This window comes from Ylistrum balloti, unplaced genomic scaffold, assembly GCF_031769215.1.
Source record: "Ylistrum balloti isolate Yb309-2 unplaced genomic scaffold, AGI_CSIRO_Ybal_v1 Utg369932, whole genome shotgun sequence".
Classification (NCBI taxonomy): Eukaryota; Metazoa; Mollusca; class Bivalvia; order Pectinida; family Pectinidae; genus Ylistrum; species Ylistrum balloti.
In genome coordinates, this window is record NW_026782044.1 from 40587 (window position 1) to 62309 (window position 21723).

General features: G+C 33.7%; 1 protein-coding gene across 5 annotated transcripts in view; it reads right to left on the reverse strand.

Annotated features, from left to right (window-relative positions):
• Positions 1 to 21723, reverse strand: part of LOC132547071 (kazrin-like) — a 93270-nt gene that overhangs the window by 24688 nt on the left and 46859 nt on the right. For all 5 annotated transcript variants that reach the window (XM_060210825.1, XM_060210824.1, XM_060210828.1 and 2 more), the window contains exon 2: positions 967 to 1311. In XM_060210825.1, the coding sequence (XP_060066808.1) occupies positions 967 to 1311 (345 nt within the window). The remainder of the gene's footprint in view (positions 1 to 966; positions 1312 to 21723) is intronic.

Here is a 21723-nt window from a genome sequence, read left to right on the forward strand (position 1 = left end):
AAGACTTTCAGCACTAGCAGACAATTTGAATGACTAAAACCAATATCTTTACAGTAATTGTGAAAGAAATTCATATATTTTCAATTTCAGTTCTTTTTGATTTTCGTAATTTCCAGAAAGCTTTTGGTTTTTTTATCCTAGGATATTCCACAGCGAAAACAAATCATTACGACATTTATTTAAGGTGAGACCGATCCAATAAAGACACCATGAAACGTTTTCTGATTGTTAATGATCAAGGTCAGAATGTTTTCAATTGAACACTAAAGTATCGGGATCAATATCATCATAGGGAACAGTGGGTAGCTGATACGGAAGATAAACTGTGTGATCTTGATGTGGTGACAGATCATTAAGTATGATAATGATGATGATGGCTTAGTCATTAATAGATCAAACAAGTTAAGATGTAGTGTAAAATCTCAGCATGTCAGGATAGCTTTATTAGTTTATTTTATGTCCTATCAACAGCAAAGGCCATTTCAGAATGACTTCTCTGACCTCTCGGTGTATGTGAGGTGAGAATATGTGTCCTTGAATGCTTGTTTTTATGTACATGTTTGTGAAAGCCCCCTATTCAACTGAAGCCAACTTTAACAGATAAACAAGTGAATACACTCTACAAAATGCTAAACTGCATTGTGGAGCAATGTAACCATATTTAAAGACTCTGGTATGCCTTGGCCACGGGACTGCTAGAACGCCAAACCCTCTACTCAACTAATCGCCAAAAAGTAAGGCAGTGTAAGGGAAGACATTAGGAAAAGAATCTCTTTATAAAACAGAGAAAATAGAAATATCCTAGATTAAGTCACCTTTCACAATCATACAATGAAGGCAGCAGGTGCCTTACACCCTACCTATAGGGTAGGACATGGGATAATTCATGGGTGTATTAATACAAATGTGCCAGGTAAGAAAGTATTCAAAGAAAGGGGTAAAACTCTGAAATTATTTCAAACTTACTTTCACCGTCACATTGCACTCCACAGTCCCGTTTCTCAATGCCAGTTCCAATCTCTGACAATCGTTTATTTGTGTCCACTAGTTCAGTCCTCAGGGCATTTACTTCCTGGTTAGCTGCATGTATAGATCCATCAATACGAGCTGCCAGCTGTCTATTGTCTTCTACCATTTTACGAAACTTGCTCTGCGCGTCGTGAAGAAGCCGTCGAATCAAAACCATCGACGACTTCAGTGTCTCTTGTTCATTTGGCAAGAGATCCTTGTCGAAATCGAAACTCTGTCCATTGGATGGTGTGAATATATACTGTACAATCTGGTCATTTAGAGAATCCAAAGACTGTATAGCTGGAATACAAAAACAGATTGTTGAAATATAGTCATGATTACACCACACAATTAAATCAGAGAAAATTTAGATTTTCACATTATATTCTACTTGTATTTGATATTAATCTTTTATAGATCATATCTGGATCACCATAAGGATGATGTGATGATGGAAACCAAATTAAAATGAAATAATCAAATTTTTCAATTTCACACTGAAATTCCATCCGACATTGGAGGTATGTATAAAAACCATATAAAATATCTCATCACATTTTCTCTCTCAAAATTACCTCCTTATAACATCTTAACCTTTACAAAATGTCTAGCACATCCATGAACCATACCCCTTCCTAGTACATTCCACGTAACAATGATTCTGATCAATACAGAAACACTCTAATGTGGAACCTTGAGACCAAATGTGAATATATCAGATGGAGTTAACCCACAGATTGGGTACCAGATATACTAGGCAGCAAGAATGAGAAATCTTCTGGCATATATATACAGCAATTCTCAAGAGAAGATGTGTGACTTATATGAGAAGTGATATCAGCCTACTTAAAACTCAAGTGATTCATTCAGATACTGTAAATTTTTTTATAAAAATAAAATTAATGGATATATATATATACTGTTATAATCAGACACTTGAGATTCTCCTCTTTGTATCCCGCACAGGTCCAAATGAAAGCTGTTATAAAGATTTTTACAATAACAGCAAAACAACTCCCAAGAGTCTTGAAGGTGTAGAATTCTGGCATGCTACACCTCAAAAGCATGTTTGTAATCGATCAAAATGTAATAATTATACAACACATTTTCAGAACTTTTGTTTTTTCATCCTGTTTTTGAAAAATACCCTTTTATCAAGTTGATATGTATTTTCACTTGGAAGTAAAACTCATACATGAAACTTGATGCGACCAACATTCTATGAGCAGAAATTTTGTCTCTACAAACACTATGTAAAAGCACTTTAAATATTCCCCTGGTGTTGTGGTAGACTGGCATCAATTAGAAATGTTTTTAAGTCTATTGATAAATAGTTAACAAGAAGGATGTGTTATTTCAATCAATATTACCAGAACACTTAGAGTTTTTGTACAATCCCAGCAACAACTGATAGGCCAATGGAGACTACATGTATAGAGGTGATCTCTTTACACCCACGGCCCAGCAGTAAATAGTTCTACCATTGTTAAACACATATGGACTTTACGCAACAAATATGCATTAAGCTACAGGTCCTAAACAATTCTTATCTAACACTGCGAAGTGTAATATTTCTATCACGAAAGTTTTCAGTAGGCAATAAAAAGCTACAGGGACATCTTAGTTATACAATGGTGTTATGGATTCATGGCAGTGATACATCATTGTGTTATTTAGTTTTTTCTGGGTTTTAATTTTGCACTCTGTAAATATAAACATGGTTTGAATAAGTATAAATCAATGACAACTCGAAGCTTGTTTCAATTCCTATTTCCTATTTAGTGTTAGAATTATTTCGCTGAAACTCTGAAATCATGATGTAAATATAAACCTTCAGACAAAGAATTTTTATTATTTATTTATTGTTTATTGTTGTTATATATAATAAAATGCATAATTAAATACAAGAACAATAACTTGAGATTAAGTTTAAAAAAAAATAATCTTAAAAATAATTTTAGAAATTTTAGTTTTCTTTTTCATTTTTCATTTCTTTTCTAAAATTTTATTTTGGAATTCGATCAAATGGGAGGTACTCAAATTTTATTATTTTAAATGAAACAGAAACATTTTGGTCCAAAGTGAGAGTTTGAACTGTAGAAACTTGTAACTAAAGCTTCATAGCTCCTCAATAAATATTGTAAATTGTTACAGTTGATAATCAAAACAAAATAGAAAATTGATGTCATTTTTTTATCAATTCAAAAATTTAAGCGTAAATGACAAAAAAAATTCAATTTGCTTATTTTCCCATCTTTTGATATTACAGCAACAGCACGAAAAACAACAACAAATTTTCTAATATTTCACACAAACTCATATATAACTTGCTTAATACAAAATTCAAACATTTATGCTTTAGAGATTTCATAAAATAAAACCTTAAAAGTCAGACAAAGATTGGCATAAGGGCCATACTTGAAACGGACTTCATTTCGCAGAGTCATTTTTTAAATGCGTGAAATTGAAGCCCAATGTGCAGCACGATGACATTATGCATCAATCATTCATTCATAGCATCATATCACCATTATTCATGTATAATGATGATAAGCATTACAAAGGTTATGAATTACAACAGTAACAGTAAATACATGTTGTATATCCTACCTGTATCACACAGCCTTGATGACGATCCCATGATACCCAGCTTATTTTTACATCACACTTCCAGGTTTTTATCGTAACATCCAGAATCAAATGAAGACATTTTATTTCCTAACCATTATCAGATTATTATGTGTGGCAGTGTATTGTAACAATTGTTCACTGTTTACTATTCCAGGGAAGGAGATAACATCACATTTCACGCACCTCTACCTTCATATCTGATTCCTTTGTGATGAATGTCTACCATTTCAATGGCCACCCTCTACATACTTCTCTACATGGATCATATGTAGTTTTGGAATTCACATAAATACGTGGGTGCATGTCATCACGTTGATATACACACATTATATTTGTTTCCAAAATTACAATTTTGTCACGAACACATTAAAAAAATGTAAAAATGTCGTCAACCATAAAGATGAGTCACAATGAAGGAAAAAAAATCTTTTTATCTCATTTTACGGATGAAAACACAAGTAAACAACCTTTACCTTCAGAAATGTTGTAAGTTATCATAACAAATGGTTACAGATGGCTAAGTTCAATTAAGCCTGCCTGGTCTCAACTCAAGCAATCTTTGTTGATCAAAATAAAAATAACACCAGTTACAGTTGATCGGAATACAAAACCTTAATATTCCAGTGACTGACTTCCTTCTCACTGAAGGTTTACATCTCACAGAACAGATTAAAACACAAAGGAGAAAATTTGAGTTATGAAAAATTTATATTAATATAATCTATCTCCAATCATACTACAGACATGAAAATTTCACATTTTATATTCTCAACAACCCTAAACAGACAGAAAAAACAGTCCACGGTGAGTTCTCCAGAATATATCTTACAATAACACAATATTTATAGTCGCTCAAATATGTGTCAAATTCATCCTTTTGATGCAAATGGAAGAAAAGAATAAAATCACTTCCACATAACGTTAAATTTCCTCAAAGCTTATGAATCCCAAGGGTTTTTTTCATGAAATTATGTAAATCAATCTTCATGTTCAATATTAGTCTGCAAGCATCTGACAAAACTGAAGATTACATCAAAATCTGAAGACAAAATAACATCTATGTTTTAATGCCCAATATTATGTTTTTAAATTGGAAGACATCAAAAATAGACATTTTTATCTAACCATGAAATACACTCGGAGTGAAAATAATCAATTAAAAAAATCAAAGCTACCATCCTGTGTACACGCATCAATGTTCCGGTGTTGTTCTGGAACACTGACATACGTCTGATAAACTTCATTAAATAGTTATAAATTGGCTACAATTTTCCAATATCTCAAACCTTAGATAAGGATGCACTGAATGCCATTATTAACTATCTGAATTTTTTGACATTGGACCAATTTTTGTTCTTTTGAAAAAGATATTTCATTTAAAATTCAAAATTGATAATAAAAATACATAATAGCAACATTTTACCGTAAGGTTTTTTGAAGGAAATATCAAACATTCTATAAAGTTGACTTCAGTAAACAGGTGGAATAGTAAGTACCTTCTATAAAGCTGGTCCAGCTTGTGACTCAATCTTCAACAGGTAGAAAGCTCCCTCACATTAATGATGATAAGTCCCCAGTGAGTCATTAATACGAAAACTTTGTACCCCAGTACAATCATATAACAGTGTATTGATGGCAGTCAACATCAGATGTCACAGCTACTACTAGGAATGTTACATTTACTTCAGGTTGTTAACAATGTATGTGATGACCATTTCTATATCAGATTTGACCTAAAATGTCTTCGTCAAATATTGCTCAAAATATAGTTTACTTTCCCTAGTAATAGTCAACCCCTAGAGAAACCTTGAGACCATCAATATCAGAACTCTTGTACCTGTTTATAAAGGAGCTTACTGGTGTCTTTCATTTAAGGATGGTCGGTAATACAGCTGCCTTTTAACAAGATGTCCAGGGTTTGATTTTCTGAATGGATTAGAGAAGGTATTTATAGGGTTACCTACCCGACCACATGGGTTTTCCCTGATATTCCGATTTCCTCCCACAATAAGACCCCTTGCTTAAAGCTTGTTTTACAATTGTTGTTGAATAAATGTTTAAATTATATCATACCTTTTGAAATATAATTTTTTTTTCTCCTAAAAATATACATTCTGACTTAAGATGTAATCATGTACTCCGAAAGAAACTCCATAACCAAATAAATATTACTGATGCTTATCAACACAACCTGGCGATGCTGATAATGATGCCAGGAGAACAGAAAATTCAAGGTGTTAGCTAATAAACGGAAGATTCATTACAAGGATTTAACTGCCAGAAAACAGTGATGTTAATTTATATATATATATACAGTTACTTAAATAATCTCCTGCTTTCAGTTTATTAAGGTAGAAATTTTTTTATCAGTTTTCTTTTCAAGAATATCATTATTGTAACATTTTCTATTCTTAAAATAGAAGAGAATTTTCCAGGTATTTTAGTTTTAAATTTAACTTTACAGGAGAAAACTGGAAGTGTTGGTAAATACAATGAGACAGGAAACACCTTAACAGTGGATTCCTGGTGGGAGACAGGAAACACCTTAACAGTGGATTCCTGGTGGGAGACAGGAAACACCTTAACAGTGGATTCCTGGTGGGAGACAGCAAAAACACCTTAACAGTGGATTCCTGGTGGGAGACATGTTTGTAAATTGAAGAACCAAGAAAAGAAAAATATCAGTTGGTTGGTCTTCAACATTTCTTCACAGAAATGACTTTAAAGAGACAATACAGAAATCACTCCATGGAGGTTTGTTGTAATGTACTTATCAACATGTTTCAACTGTCATGTGACGTCATCATAAATGAATTAAGTATAAAAATGTGAACGGTATTTACAGTGGATTTTAGGCCTATTTTCTCTTTTCAACCAATACACAACCAGTTCATTATTTTCTCCAAAATTTAAGACACAAATACAATTTTTTTTGACAATGAGATGGTTCTTACAATTTATATGTAATGTTCAAGCTACATTTGAATGAAAGACATTATATCAACATGATTACATGGTATTAAACTTGGCAAACAGCCAATCTTTTGTTGTTTATGAAGAATGATGATCTCACATTCAACAAACAAATGCACCTCTCTAGAAATCAAAGCCAATTATGTTTGTAACCATAACATCATGTCCAAATTAGATTATAAAATCTTTATGTAATGTGGTTGAATTGTTTGATATTATCACTTACATACACTGAACAATATTTCCCACCCAAATTAAATGCAAAAGTGACATTCATTATTTGATTCTAGCAATTCAACATAAGCCTTTAAAAATATTTCTCAAACATGCTATTGGTACCAGGCAGAAACTTTCACCATTGAAACTTGACCTTCAATTAAGAAACTTTTTCATAAATAAATCATTCCGTCCCCTGATTTTGGTAAATCATACATCACAATTTTATCTTCATCAAAATCAAATATCAGTGAGTTTGTGTGTGAAATCAGATACAGCAATCAGCAGCTCGCAGGCAGTAACTCCTGTGGTGCAGGTAAAAAGGTCATTATTTACACATATATAGCTTTCTAATATTAATACACCAGTTTATTCATACATAATACTAAGTGATTTGTTTTGTTTCTAAGTCTTTCAGATCAATGGCTGAGAAGTGGATCAAATCCTGCAAAAAGGAAAGTGTGTTTGATAAAAGTTGTTCAACTGAAGTAAATACAGATGAATTTTAAATTCAGACAGAAATTATTTTTACACTAAGTGAGCTAAAATATAGCAATGATTCCACCATCATATTAAAACCAATGACTTGGTTAAGCCTTCTCATATTTACCAGTAATTCCTATTTTACAGCCTGATGTAAACCTAATGTGTTACTGCCATGAGTTTATTACAAAACGAATCTGATAATGTATTAAAAGTACGTTAATTAAGTAGCTAATAAGAGGTGGTATAAATCATGTAAGGAACCAAGGCGTAATTATGTAATATCTATAATTTTGGTAGATTTTTTTTATTGTTGCTTAATGTCCCATTAACAAGGTCATTTAGGGATGTGCCAGGTTCAGGTGGTGGAGAGAAGTTAAGGAGTTTCTAACCTGTGACCTAAATGTGGATCATGGCTGGTGATAAAGATGGTCTGATGCCTTTCTTTGTCACTGCAACCCTTTGTAATATCTACTGTTTCATTTCAATTAATGCATAAACTTCATTTGCTTTACTATAATTGGGAAACAATTTCAACTTATATTAATCATTCTTGGCCCTGTAGATGGGCCCACAAAGGTTTTAATGTGGGAACAAACCCAAAAACCTATGTGGTAGAGCAGGTCAACTCCGTTACCTTTTAATGTCTGTTCAAGGAATCTTATATGCAAAGGCTAAGTGAAAAAGCAAGTGTGTGACCACTGTGCCACCTGACCACCCAGGTTTATTGCCAAGGTAGACTGAGACAGAGACACAGTTTAGTAGGAGATACAATGGATACTTACTATCCAGAGCCATAAGGTTAGAGTGTCTTTCCTGAGAAAATTATACCATCATCTCAGCTAGTTTTCAAAGCTGCACAATCTGCCCCAAGAAACCAAGAAACACTAACTGCTTCAAAGAAAGGACTGTCATACAACTGAGCTGTAAAGTCTGATGCCCAGCTGATTTCACTGTTACGACCATACACAGTGATTTGAAGGTAAAAAATGATATTTTTGTATTGAAATAATTATGGTAAAGCATCCTTACAGTAAAGATTTAATGAGAACATGTGGTAAAACAGAGATAAGCCAAATTCATGTGATGATGTTTCTGGAATTAAGATGTGATCACATTCTGCCAAATGGAGGTCAACTGGAGTAATACACAGGTGAGAGACTACTGGTTCAGCATATCTCCAACTGGGAGACACTGAATGGTTCCAATTAAAGCCAGATGATAGTGGATGTTATTGTTTATGTTGTGTTGCTGTACCTAAAGGAATGACTGGCATAATCTCTTCCAATGAAACTTGTACAGACCACAGTTATGTAAAGAATGTTGCTTACATAATTTACTTCTGTTTTTTCACAAGATATCTCTTTCATTTATACAAATGTATGCAGTATATATGAGTTGACTTCATAGTCCATGACATGGATAGGGTTGTCATTAACAACTAGGTATCAGAATCAGACCGTCAAACATCAATAGAGTTTATAAATGTAACTAATGTAATATAAATCTGGATTCCAGATATAATAGTGACCCTGAACTTTGGATGAATAGTACTTCCTAATGTCTGTAGAATCTGACTGAAACACACCCCTGAACTCTAGATGGACAGTACCCGCAGGTTTCTGTAGACAGTGACTAAAACACACCCCTGAACTCTAGATGGACAGTACCCGCAGGTTTCTGTAGACAGTGACTAAAACATACCCCTGAACTCTAGATGGACAGTACCCGCAGGTTTCTGTAGACAGTGACTAAAACACACACCTGAACTCTAGATGGACAGTACCTGCAGGTTTCTGTAGAACATGACTGAAACACACCCCTGAACTCTAGATGGACAGTACCTGCAGGTTACACCAATGATCAGCAACCGGTTTCTGTAGAACCTTATTGAATCACACCACTAACCTCTAATTTCTGTACCCAGGTGCTGTCCTCCTATACCAGATTTGAAAGCTGTTATTCATACAATACTTACATGTGTTTTCACATTGGAATTTCCACTTAATGGCACAAAATGAACTTCAACAGTTATATATATATACAGATTTTTCTGAAGATTTCGTACACTGTGAAGTACCGCCATCAGAAATTTCCTCTTGGATTTGTCAGACCATCAGTTACACAATATTACCAAGCTGGTCCATACCATGAAAGATGATCTTAAACATTTGATATTTCAACAGTTATCACCTTGGAAAGAAATTACAAAAAAAAAAAAAAACTACTTGTAGGTGTTGAGGTTGAAGATTACAGTCTTCCGATTTCAAATCTAAGTTGTGCAGGTAGGTAATTCAGTAATATGTCAACACACAAATTGATTTCAAGAGAACCAGTATGGATATGTTTCCCGATCACTTCTAAACATGATTTATCTTGGATGATTCCATTACATGGTTTTCACGTCGTAACTTTTCCAAGGGACCCTAGCGGTGTGTACAGTTTAGCAGCTTCAGTTCCAGACAAGACGTTCAGAAATAGCCAAGGCTGAATATTCTAAAATTTTAAATCAAAACTGATTTCCAGAAATAAAGTTAATCATTCCCAATACATCACAAATTGAAATTCCTTTGAAAGATGTCTTTCCATCAACCAAAATGTAATATATTTAGTGTCTGTTGAGAGCTGTTCTCCAAATCAATTTTTCTTTCCTGACTCTTTTCAGAATTTGTAATTTATGTCCATAAATTTGGATAACTTTTTGAGGTTTAACATCAATCTCTTTGTTGCAGAAAATTTGATAAAAAAGTTTCATTAATAATATTTTTTCAAGGTAATGATTTTCAAACAGACATTAGTTTCAATTTTTACCAAAAGTTAAACCGACAATAAGAATTAATTCCTTTGGAAACTAAATCATTTGAATTGATCACCTTGACAATATTGATTTCTAACAGGAAACATCTTCACACCAAAACATCCAGAAAACCAACACAAGTTCTCACAGTATCACAATAGCACATAGCATTTCCTGGTGACATATACTGATCTAGACATTTTCTCTTGTTGGTAAAAGAATTAGGAAACATTCCTCCAGAAAACAGGAAAACCATGAAATTCAAATCATCACTTCCCAACACAACACTGGATTTAGATGTCGTTGGGTGTTCTGGTCCCAGTAATTAAAACTGTCACCCTGTACTCACTGATTAATTCAAACCATGCCTACCTGGTGGTTAATTACCAAAGGTACTGATGCTGACCTGTTAATTGGAGCAGGTACAGATGCTGGCCTGATGGAGACAGGTGATAGACTGAGGAGGCTGGGTGATGGAGTGATAGAGCCTTATAGACCATACAGCATGTATATGTAACAGGTACTGTACTACAACCATACACATCCACACAGACCTTCTGTAACAAGTCAGCTTTGTAATAACCCTTCAGTGATTTTCTTATTGCTTTCTATATATTTCTATTGACAGGATAACAAAATCATTTTTACCTAAGAAAATGTTTGTCTTTTCTGTGTGATATATATTTTCATATTATTTCTAACAGTTTTTATTTTCATAACTTTCAAGTGTCTTTGGCTGCTGTTTTCAGAGATCAAAGCTGACTAGACCAGAAGGAGTATAGTTGTCTGTAACTAGAGAGGCTGACAAGCCAAGGGCCTTACTCTAGTTCCAGTTAACATCACTGATCATTGATAAGGGAGTTCAGGAGTCAGATACCAAGATTTTCCACTTAAAATACCTTCAATCAAAATAATGCAGGGAGCAGAAAACCCCACCCACAAGTTAAAATCCCTTCCCTCCAGGAAACAGTCCTTTTCTATTAAAACAAGATCCCTAGCTGGAGTAACTCCCTTCCATATCTGTATGTACAAGAAACCACCCGCTAGGCCTGGCTTATGATGAAATTTCAGGATGTGCACTGCTTTCAGAAATTTCTTAACATTTGAAATAATTAATTCAAAGGACTTACAAAACATGGAACATGTTGTATCTACTTTAATGAACAATTTTATATGACGTCAAGCTGAGGTAAACAAGTAAACAACCTAATCCTTACAGTGTAATGTGACCCCACCACCAAAATAATCTACTCTCCTCCTTATCTTCCTCTACAGCCTCCTTCAAAACACAGAGGGACAGGTTAGAACAACTTGACCCTATTGGACTTCAGTAACAGTAATTCACTTAAGGGACGGAAACAACAATAGTTTTTTTTTTTTGGGGGGTGGGGTGGGGGGGTGGGGGGGAGGGGGGGTATGAACTTAATATAGTTTACAATAATTGTGAAATATTATCCAACTAATACTACTACTCACACTTGGTTGTATAGATGGAAAACACATGAAGGGTCCTACTGTGGAGGAAGTCAGTACCTAGTGAAAACTGACATGTGGTCAGGCAGATGACCCTTAACCTTTCCAGAGCTCTTCAGAGAATGTTACCACTGCATTCTCTGGCCACCCTTAGAAGTAACATAACACTACCAGGACAAGTTACAGTAGATTCTGGGATGTATTGGGTATCACTACAGCATCACAACATGTAAACAATAACAATAATGGCTGATCTAACACTCCATATGTTGAACTCTGTGGTTGTTTCTCACTAATAAAACATACACATAGAATAAAGAAATCTCTACTCTTAATGGAAGTTGTTGTATTTTACTTTGTCATCATGTTTCCACCGTTATGCAGCATCAGCATATTAAAAAGCATAAAACAGAAATGGTATGAAGTCTACTTAGTAGGTAGTGTAAGGGGAGACAATTAGCAGGTAGTGTATGGAGAGACAATAGTAGGTAAAGGGAGACAATTAGTAGGTAGTGTAAAGGGAGACAATTAGTAGGTAGTGTATGGAGAGACAATAGTAGGTAGTGTAAAGGGAGACAATTAGTAGGTAAAGGGAGACAATTAATAGGTCGTGTAAAGGGAGACAATTAGTAGGTAGTGTAAGTAGAGACAATTAGAAGGTAGTATTAGGGGAGACTGTCACTAAAGTAAGGGGAGACAATTAGAAGGTAGTGTTAGGGGATACCATCACTAATGTAAGGGGAGACAATTAGAAGGCAGTGAAAGGGGAGATAATCACACAGTAAAGGAAGCATTAAACAGAATGAAGAGATTTCTGCTACATCTGATGTTAAAAGTTCAGTCATCTTTCCATTGCTATTACACCCCATGAATTGAGCATAACTTTCCTCCTGATGTTTTTTTCTCATTGATATCGCACTTTGCACTGACAACTTATAAGTGACCAGTAACAAGGAAAAACTCTTCACATACAGATTTATTTTTTTTACTGAAAAACCTTTCCATGGACTAATTTCCCACACATTTTCAAAACAGTTAATGTCATAGCCTGAGGAAAGATATGGCTTCATGTTCTGATGTGTGAGATATCTGAGAGCTGACTATATAGTGTAAAGATGAACTTGGTGTGATAACTGTACTCTCACAAAGATTGACTCGGGATAGAGTCATCTCTATCACATGCCTGACTAACATCCCCGGCCACTTTGATGGACGACTACCAAGCTCCAGAAAACTTTCTGGCTCTTTATCATATGTTATCATCAATGTTGGCATTATAGGTACACCTAGTGTGTGTTTTGATGTGCTAAATATAGAAACAACATGCCAACAACTAACCAGCATTAATGTTTGTTTACAATATCACTGTTTATATGCCATTATAGTTGATTACTCACAACTTCTGGAACCAAAACACATCTTTAAACGTTGATTCAGAATATAAAGTTCCCCCATGTCTTTGTACTGCTACAGAATGTATTCAACATTCAGAACAAAACTTACCAAACACTATTTGTTCATCACTATCAAACAAATGATTTAAAAAATCTCAATTGACTGAAGACGAGGCAAAACTTTCTGAACTATGCAGAACACTACTTGTAAATGTCACAACCTACTGTTTGATCAGTGCTTTTATGAATTATGTTTACGTACGTGGGCTCAAAGATGGAAAAATCACTGAAGCGATCTACATCTTATTTCAGGAAAAATAGAATTCATCCTGCTGGCTCCATTACTTCCTCTTCACTCCTTTAAATATGGAGTTTTTTCAGCTCTCTCAATTGTATGTACCTCACAATCTGTGAGTGTGTGTGTTACACAAATGTACCAACAAAAACGTTACAGGTATACACATGATAAACGTTATTCTCTTAAAACCATTTTTATGTGTAAAATCCAGGGAATAGAAAACAATTTGATGAGATTAGGATAATGCTACATCTGCAATCAATGACATTAAAGGGAACTGTATCTCAAATTAATGATATTAAGAGGAGCTGTACTTCAAATCAATGATATTAAGTGAATTTGCATTTCAAATCAGTGGTATTTAGAAAACATGACATTAAAAGAAGTGCACATCAATTTGTTTGGTATTTGATAGACATAATATCATTATCATGGAAATAGTGCAGTCTAAATATAGTATATCTGCTACTTTTATGTTTACCAGACTCAAAGTTTAAAATACATGTCACAACCAATGATGAGTTGAAAGCAGTGTATATTACAGCTGATTTAGTTGTTACTCACAAAATGGATATTTTTACAAAACATTGTCATTTGTTAATTAATGTTGTGAGAGTTGTTGACAAATCAATGTTAGGACAATTAATCAAAGTATCTGATGATTACATAGTGACAGGGGTTCTCAGTGCGAGTCACAGGCAACAAAAATAAACTTGACAGAATAAGCGAAGGTTTACTTAGAATGAAAAGATAAATCTTTGTCAAAATGGATATTTACAGAAAAATACCGAACACATAAATAAACTCCTAATCTACACAAAACTCTTATTGTACATTTCATTTCCTGTGAATGTTCGTACAAGTTTACGTGGGTTTATAACGTGTAATGAAGTACTTGACTCCACTTAAAATATTTCTCTTGGTCATGGAATGAAGACTTATTCATAATATATATAGACATACTTATAGAATCATACATGTGACAGGTATATGTTGACACAACACTATCTAAGTTAGAAGGACTTTCCTGTTAATATATTTGGGGTTTCTTCATGGATATATAACATATATTACACATACCAGCTTTTTATTGCTTTTTCATTTAAAGGATCTTCCTCATCACACCTAAAATTCTTTAAAGTAGATAGTCTCATTTTTTCACCTTTTCTGTAGAACAAAACATCGTTGATAACATTAAAATCATTCACTGATACTTATACATGTAAAATCATTTAAACCCACTCATTATAACAAACATTTTGTCTCTTTTTTTGTTTGTGCGTACTTTTTTTTTAATGATAAGCTGTCATTGAGGCCCGTTTGTCTATATGGTTATGATCTGTAGTTATTTGATTGATGTCAGCATAGTTACCTCCTTCAAATTTGATTTTGTTTAAAATTACAATATAAAGAAAAGTATCTCTAATTTTAATTACAATACAATAAAACTAATTGTGTGTAAGCTTATCAAAAAAGTGTAGCATATTTCCTGTTTGTAAGCATTAAACCTCCTTCTGTGTCTATCATCTTCTGGAAGTAGGTGTGAAAAAATCAACTTTGATAAAAACACAAAGAAATGTGACCCCATTCAGCATAGATCACTTCCAGGTCAAATGATAAGTTAGCCCTTTTTTTTGTAAGAAAAACGTTTTCTCTTCCAACTTACTGAGATTAGGAAGGATACCATTCCTTGTGGTTCTACACATAGTGATGTGTTATTAGATATTCTACAAAGCATTTAATCTATAGTCTATAGTTTCAAAGTATTTTTTGTAAGAGGTACCAGAAGCCTGCCTAATCTCTAACAGATAATACATGCTAGCAGGATTTTAGATTTACTAAATAATGTATTGTATCAGTGTGACATATCATTGGAGGTTAGGTGTGGCTTCTTCCTGTATTTCCGTGATTGCAATTCCTGTAATACAATATTTATCCTATAATAATCACAAGAGGCACAAAACATAACTCTTACCATCAGTTCGGCTTAATGACAAGACAATGAAATAATATTAATATTAGCTTCTAAACTCTGTGAGAAGTGGGCAGACTGTTTAACAGGCATTTTCCCTTCCATACAATAGTCAAACTTACCAGATATACTAATTCTCTCTGCTGTATGTTTCAGAATGAGAATCCTGATTTTCACCACGAAAAATAAATCTCGTTCACTTTGAATGGTTACAGAGAAAGTGTTGTGATTTTATTGCCTTTTTGCTTTAGATTTCTCAATAGTTGGAAAGAGTTACCACTGTCAGGTAACATACAACCTTAAGGCTTCACAGAGTTCATTGTTTATAGGCTGAAGTCTTTAACAAAGAGATGATATCACAGTAAGGTAAGCACCACATCCCTAAGGTTTTGCAATGTATCTAAGTAAAACTCTTCAGTAAAAAAGATAATGTCATGGTGTAATAACATACACCCTTAAGGCTTAAAATGTTTTTGACACATACTGTAAGAGAAAAACTCTTCAGTGGAAGAGGAAATGTCACAGTAATGTAAAATACACCCTTAATGCTTTTAACATGTATTAGAAGAGTAACATTAACTCTTTGGTAAAAAATGCTACAGTAAGGTAGCATACACCCTTAAGGCTTTACAATGTTCCAATATGTGCAAATTGTATCATATTGGGTATGGTTATCTGATATCATTTTGTATAGCCTTGAATAAAACATATATTTCACATCTGTATACTGATAATACAGATATCATGTAGAGGGTGTTTAACACTAGCAGTCAAAATATGAAATATTCACAAATCCTGGGTACATCTGCATATCTGATAGGAAACAGCTTTTGTGGGAAAAAAACTAACTGACTACTGAAGATGGAGGACAGTATAAAAGGTAGAAAACAACAGAATAATATCATTGTTGTCATACATTCCCTTCCTTATCCTTTTTAACATTGTCTGCAGATGTCAATTTTCAGAAAGAAATAGCATTTTTATGGAAAAAAAAGATTCTAATACCATACATATAGTTAATTTTCATCCCAAGTATTTGCCTAACTGTAACCAACTACATCACAGTGAGTCAAACTGTAACCAACTAACATCACAGTGAGTCAAACTGTAACCAACTAACATCACAGTGAGTCAAACTGTAACCAACTAACATCACAGTGAGTCAAACTTTATCCTGCTAACATCACAGTGAGTCAAACTTTATCCAGCTAACATCACAGTGAGTCAAACTTTATCCTGCTAACATCACAGTGAGTCAAACTTTATCCTGCTAACATCACAGCGAGTCAAACTTTATCCAGCTAACATCACAGTGAGTCAAACTTTATCCTGCTAACATCACAGTGAGTCAAACTTTATCCAGCTAACATCACAGTGAGTCAAACTTTATCCTGCTAACATCACAGTGAGTCAAACTTTATCCTGCTAACATCACAGTGAGTCAAACTTTATCCTGCTAACATCACAGTGAGTCAAACTTTATCCTGCTAACATCACAGTGAGTCAAACTTTATCCTGCTAACATCACAGTGAGTCAAACTTTATCCTGCTAACATCACAGTGAGTCAAACTTTATCCAGCTAACATCACAGTGAGTCAAACTTTATCCAGTTAACATCACAGTGAGTCAAACTTTATCCAGCTAACATCACAGTGAGTCAAACTTTATCCTGCTAACATCACAGTGAGTCAAACTTTATCCTGCTAACATCACAGTGAGTCAAACTTTATCCTGCTAACATCACAGTGAGTCAAACTTTATCCTGCTAACATCACAGTGAGTCAAACTTTATCCTGCTAACATCACAGTGAGTCAAACTTTATCCAGCTAACATCACAGTGAGTCAAACTTTATCCAGTTAACATCACAGTGAGTCAAACTTTATCCAGCTAACATCACAGTGAGTCAAACTTTATCCAGTTAACATCAAAGTTAATCAAATTATCCAACTAACAACATTAAGTAAAACTATATCTAACAAACATCAACAAATGAAATGGTATCCATTTGACATCAGATTTACACTGTTCTTTCCCTGTAGGATAGATTCTCCAGGGAAACTTTACACTGTTAAGATATATCTCTGAGCGATGAGCACCTGTACACTTTTGTAGCAGCACCAAAATAATACGTATAATGAAGATACGTTTTTATAAATAAAATATACATGTACAATGTACATACCATCAAACTGTATACATAAAAGCATTATTTAATACACATACCTTTTAATTTCTTTATTTTTTTTGACGTGGAACATCTGTTTCATAATGTACAGTTTAGATAGGTATGATTCCTTATCAAACTTGACTGTAACCTAACAGTTTTTAAAAGCATCTCGTTTAGAATTCTACTGCCGACTTACAAGATAGATGTATTTTCCCACTGATAAAACTCATATCAGCTGCAAACTTCTTGATGGTAAAATAATCACTGGAACACGGAATTTTTCACAGAACATCCTTCTCATTTTACATTGCGTTGACTCATTCTGTATATTGAGCATAGAGCAACATGATTATTTTTATCATTAAGAATATTTCAAAGCAAACTGGTGATTATCTTTATCATTCAGAATATTTCATCTCTTTTGAAAATGTTGATGTTCTTTAATTCAAGCTACTTGTGTATGTTTTAGCCAATTAATTACAATAATAAGGATGATGCAATGGTTTCTATACTAAATGTAATCATTTTGTGACTTAATCAGTATAATGATTACTTGTACTATTGTGGTATAAAGCACCTGTTTTAAAAAAGAATCTTCATACCAAAAATAACTTGCAAATTTATAGATTGTCTTCCTCATCTCAATTTAAACAAACTCCATTTAATTTACATATTCATTGTGCTCTGAACTTATCAAGTAGTATCAAAGTAATTCCTCACATGTAAAAGTAAAACATTCTAATAACTCTGTATGTTAAATTTTAAATAATAACACATAAGAACAACACTATATCCATCACACATCATCAATTAATTGTACATATAGTATCTGTAAAATCTGATGATAATATGAAACAACATTGGAAAACTTGTCAAATTTGAATTGGTATCAGAATAAAGAAAGGGCTACAACTCTCTATTACAAAACACAAGAACCAAACTTCAGTCTGTAACTTTTTCAACAAACTATCTACACAAGGAAATACATGAATTATGCAAAGTTAGTGGGTATAGTTAGGTTGAAATCCTTTTGCCTTTTTATCAACATAGTTATCTCCCTTGGACTAAAAGGCTTCAACAATAAGATCACAGATTAATGGTTTTATTGTTTGTTTCAGTTTAATTTGAATTTATTATAACATTTCATAATTATCAATAATAAAAGGAGAAATGGGAAGCTGCCACTTCCCAATACTTATTTCAAGATTTCAATCTTTTATGAAACTCTCGTTTCAAAATTCTTTAGTTGTCACAAAGAGTAAAACCATTGTCCATTATAAAGTCACATTCCATTAAAACCACTGATATCAGTAACAACAACAAACTTCATTTTTCACATTCTGGTTTTGTTATTAGTGTCCTCTATATCTTCATTACAAAAACATATGAAAGTTTCATTTTATATAACAGATCTACATGGTAGAAACTATTATATACATGATGTTAAGAATTTGTTGTAACTCTATAGGATCTTTAAAACATCTGTCAGCTGTTCATAATTAACATTCCAATATTAGGTAACACAAGCACTGATATTCAATACTGATAGTTATTGTTAACCACAAATAGTAAACTAACATATGAAATATTAATATGTAACAAAGTGGATTCCTGTACGTAAGTTTTGACTGACAAACAAAACAAGGTCGCTTAGCTAGATATAACAGTCACTTTTACACCTGACATGTGCAGAAACAGACACCTGTCAATTATATATTAATTTTGGATAACGTGTTAACAATCTGCCGATTATTTTCTCTGGTCATATAATTTCATATTAGTTGTGAAACATTCATAACAGAAACAACATTTTCTAATGAACAGGTAAAAGATTATCATCATATTGATCCTCAATGATTACATTTATGTACCACTGAAAGCAGGAGTCAACGAAACCAGGAACATGTTCTTAACACATCCCTGATAGAATAGACATCATTTTTGGGAGCAGTTGTCGGTGTAGTACCTGGGAACAAAAAGACATCAAACCTGTCTATAGTGACCAGACTCTCTTTTACACTGAATACCTGTTAACTCTGACCACTTTGCTGTATACTCTAAAAACCTGTCTATAGTGACCAGACTCTCTTTTACACTGAATACCTGTTAACTCTAACCACTTTGCTGTATACTCTAAAAACCTGTTTATAGTGACCAGACTCTCTTTTACACTGAATACCTGTTAACTCTGACCATTTTGCTGTATATTCTAAAAACCTGTTTATAGTGACCAGACACTCTTTTACACTGAATACCTGTTAACTCTGACCACTTTGCTGTATACTTAAAAACTTGTTTATAGTGACCAGACACTCTTTTACACTAAATACCTGTTAACTCTGACCACTTTGCTGTATACTTAAAAACTTGTTTATAGTGACCAGACACTCTTTTACACTAAATACCTGTTAACTCTGACCACTTTGCTGTATACTCTAAAAACCTGTTTATAGTGACCAGAAACTCTTTTACACTGAATACCTGTTAACTCTGACCACTTTGCTGTATATTCTAAAAACCTGTTTATAGTGACCAGACTCTCTTTTACACTAAATACCTGTTAACTCTGACCACTTTGCTGTATACTTAAAAACCTGTCTATAGATATTGAAAGTTATCTGCTTCAAATGAAAACATAAGTAATCACCTGTCTAATCAAACACCTGTCACTGAGATCACCTGTCTCATCAAACACCTGTCACTGAGATCACCTGTCTCATCAAACACCTGTCACTGAGATCACCTGTTTAATCAAACACCTGTCACTCAGATCACCTGTCTCATCAAACACCTGTCACTGAGATCACCTGTCTAATCAAACACCTGTCACTAAGATCATCTGTCTAATCAAACACCTGTCACTGAGATCACCTGTCTCATCAAACACCTGTCACTGAGATCACCTGTCTAATCAAACACCTGTCACTAAGATCATCTGTCTAATCAAACACCTGTCACTCAGATCACCTGTTTAATCAAACACCTGTCACTCAGATCACCTGTCTAATCAAACACTTGTCACTGAGATCACCTGTCTCATCAAACACCTGTCACTCAGATCACCTGTCTAATCAAACACCTGTCACTCAGATCACCTGTCTAATCAAACACTTGTCACTGAGATCACCTGTCTCATCAAACACCTGTCACTCAGATCACCTGTCTAATCAAACTCCTGTTACAGAGATCACCTGTCTAATCAAACACCTGTCACTCAGATCACCTGTCTAATCAAACACCTGTCACAGAGATCACCTGTTTAATCGAACACCTGTTATAAAGATTATCTGTCTAATCAAACATATGGTTCTGATATCATCTGACTAATCAAGCATCTGTCTACTGAGATTCAACATGTCTAATCTAACATTTGTTACTGAGATTTAACCTGTCTACTGAGATTTAACATGTCTAATCTAACATTTGTTACTGAGATTTAACCTGTCTACTGAGATTTAACATGTCTAATCCAACATTTGTTACTGAGATTTAACCTGTCTACTGAGATTCAACATGTCTAATCTAACATTTATTACTGAGATTTAACCTGTCTACTGAGATTCAACATGTCTAATCTAACATTTGTTACTGAGATTTAACCTGTCTACTGAGATTTAACATGTCTAATCTAACATTTATTACTGAGATTTAACCTGTCTACTGAGATTTAACATGTCTAATCTAACATTTATTACTGAGATTTAACCTGTCTACTGAGATTCAACATGTCTAATCTAACATTTATTACTGAGATTTAACCTGTCTACTGAGATTCAACATGTCTAATCTAACATTTATTACTGAGATTTAACCTGTCTACTGAGATTCAACATGTCTAATCCAACATTCATTACTGAGATTTAACCTGTCTACTGAGATTCAACATGTCTAATCTAACATTTATTACTGAGATTTAACCTGTCTACTGAGATTCAACATGTCTAATCTAACATTCATTACTGAGATTTAACCTGTCTACTGAGATTCAACATGTCTAATCTAACATTTATTACTGAGATTTAACCTGTCTACTGAGATTCAACATGTCTAATCTAACATTTATTACTGAGATTTAACCTGTCTACTGAGATTCAACATGTCTAATCTAACATTTATTACTGAGATTTAACCTGTCTACTGAGATTCAACATGTCTAATCTAACATTTGTTACTGAGATTTAACCTGTCTACTGAGATTTAACCTGTCTACTGAGATTCAACATGTCTAATCTAAAATTTGTTACTGAGATTTAACCTGTCTACTGAGATTCAACATGTCTAATCTAAAATTTGTTACTGAGATTT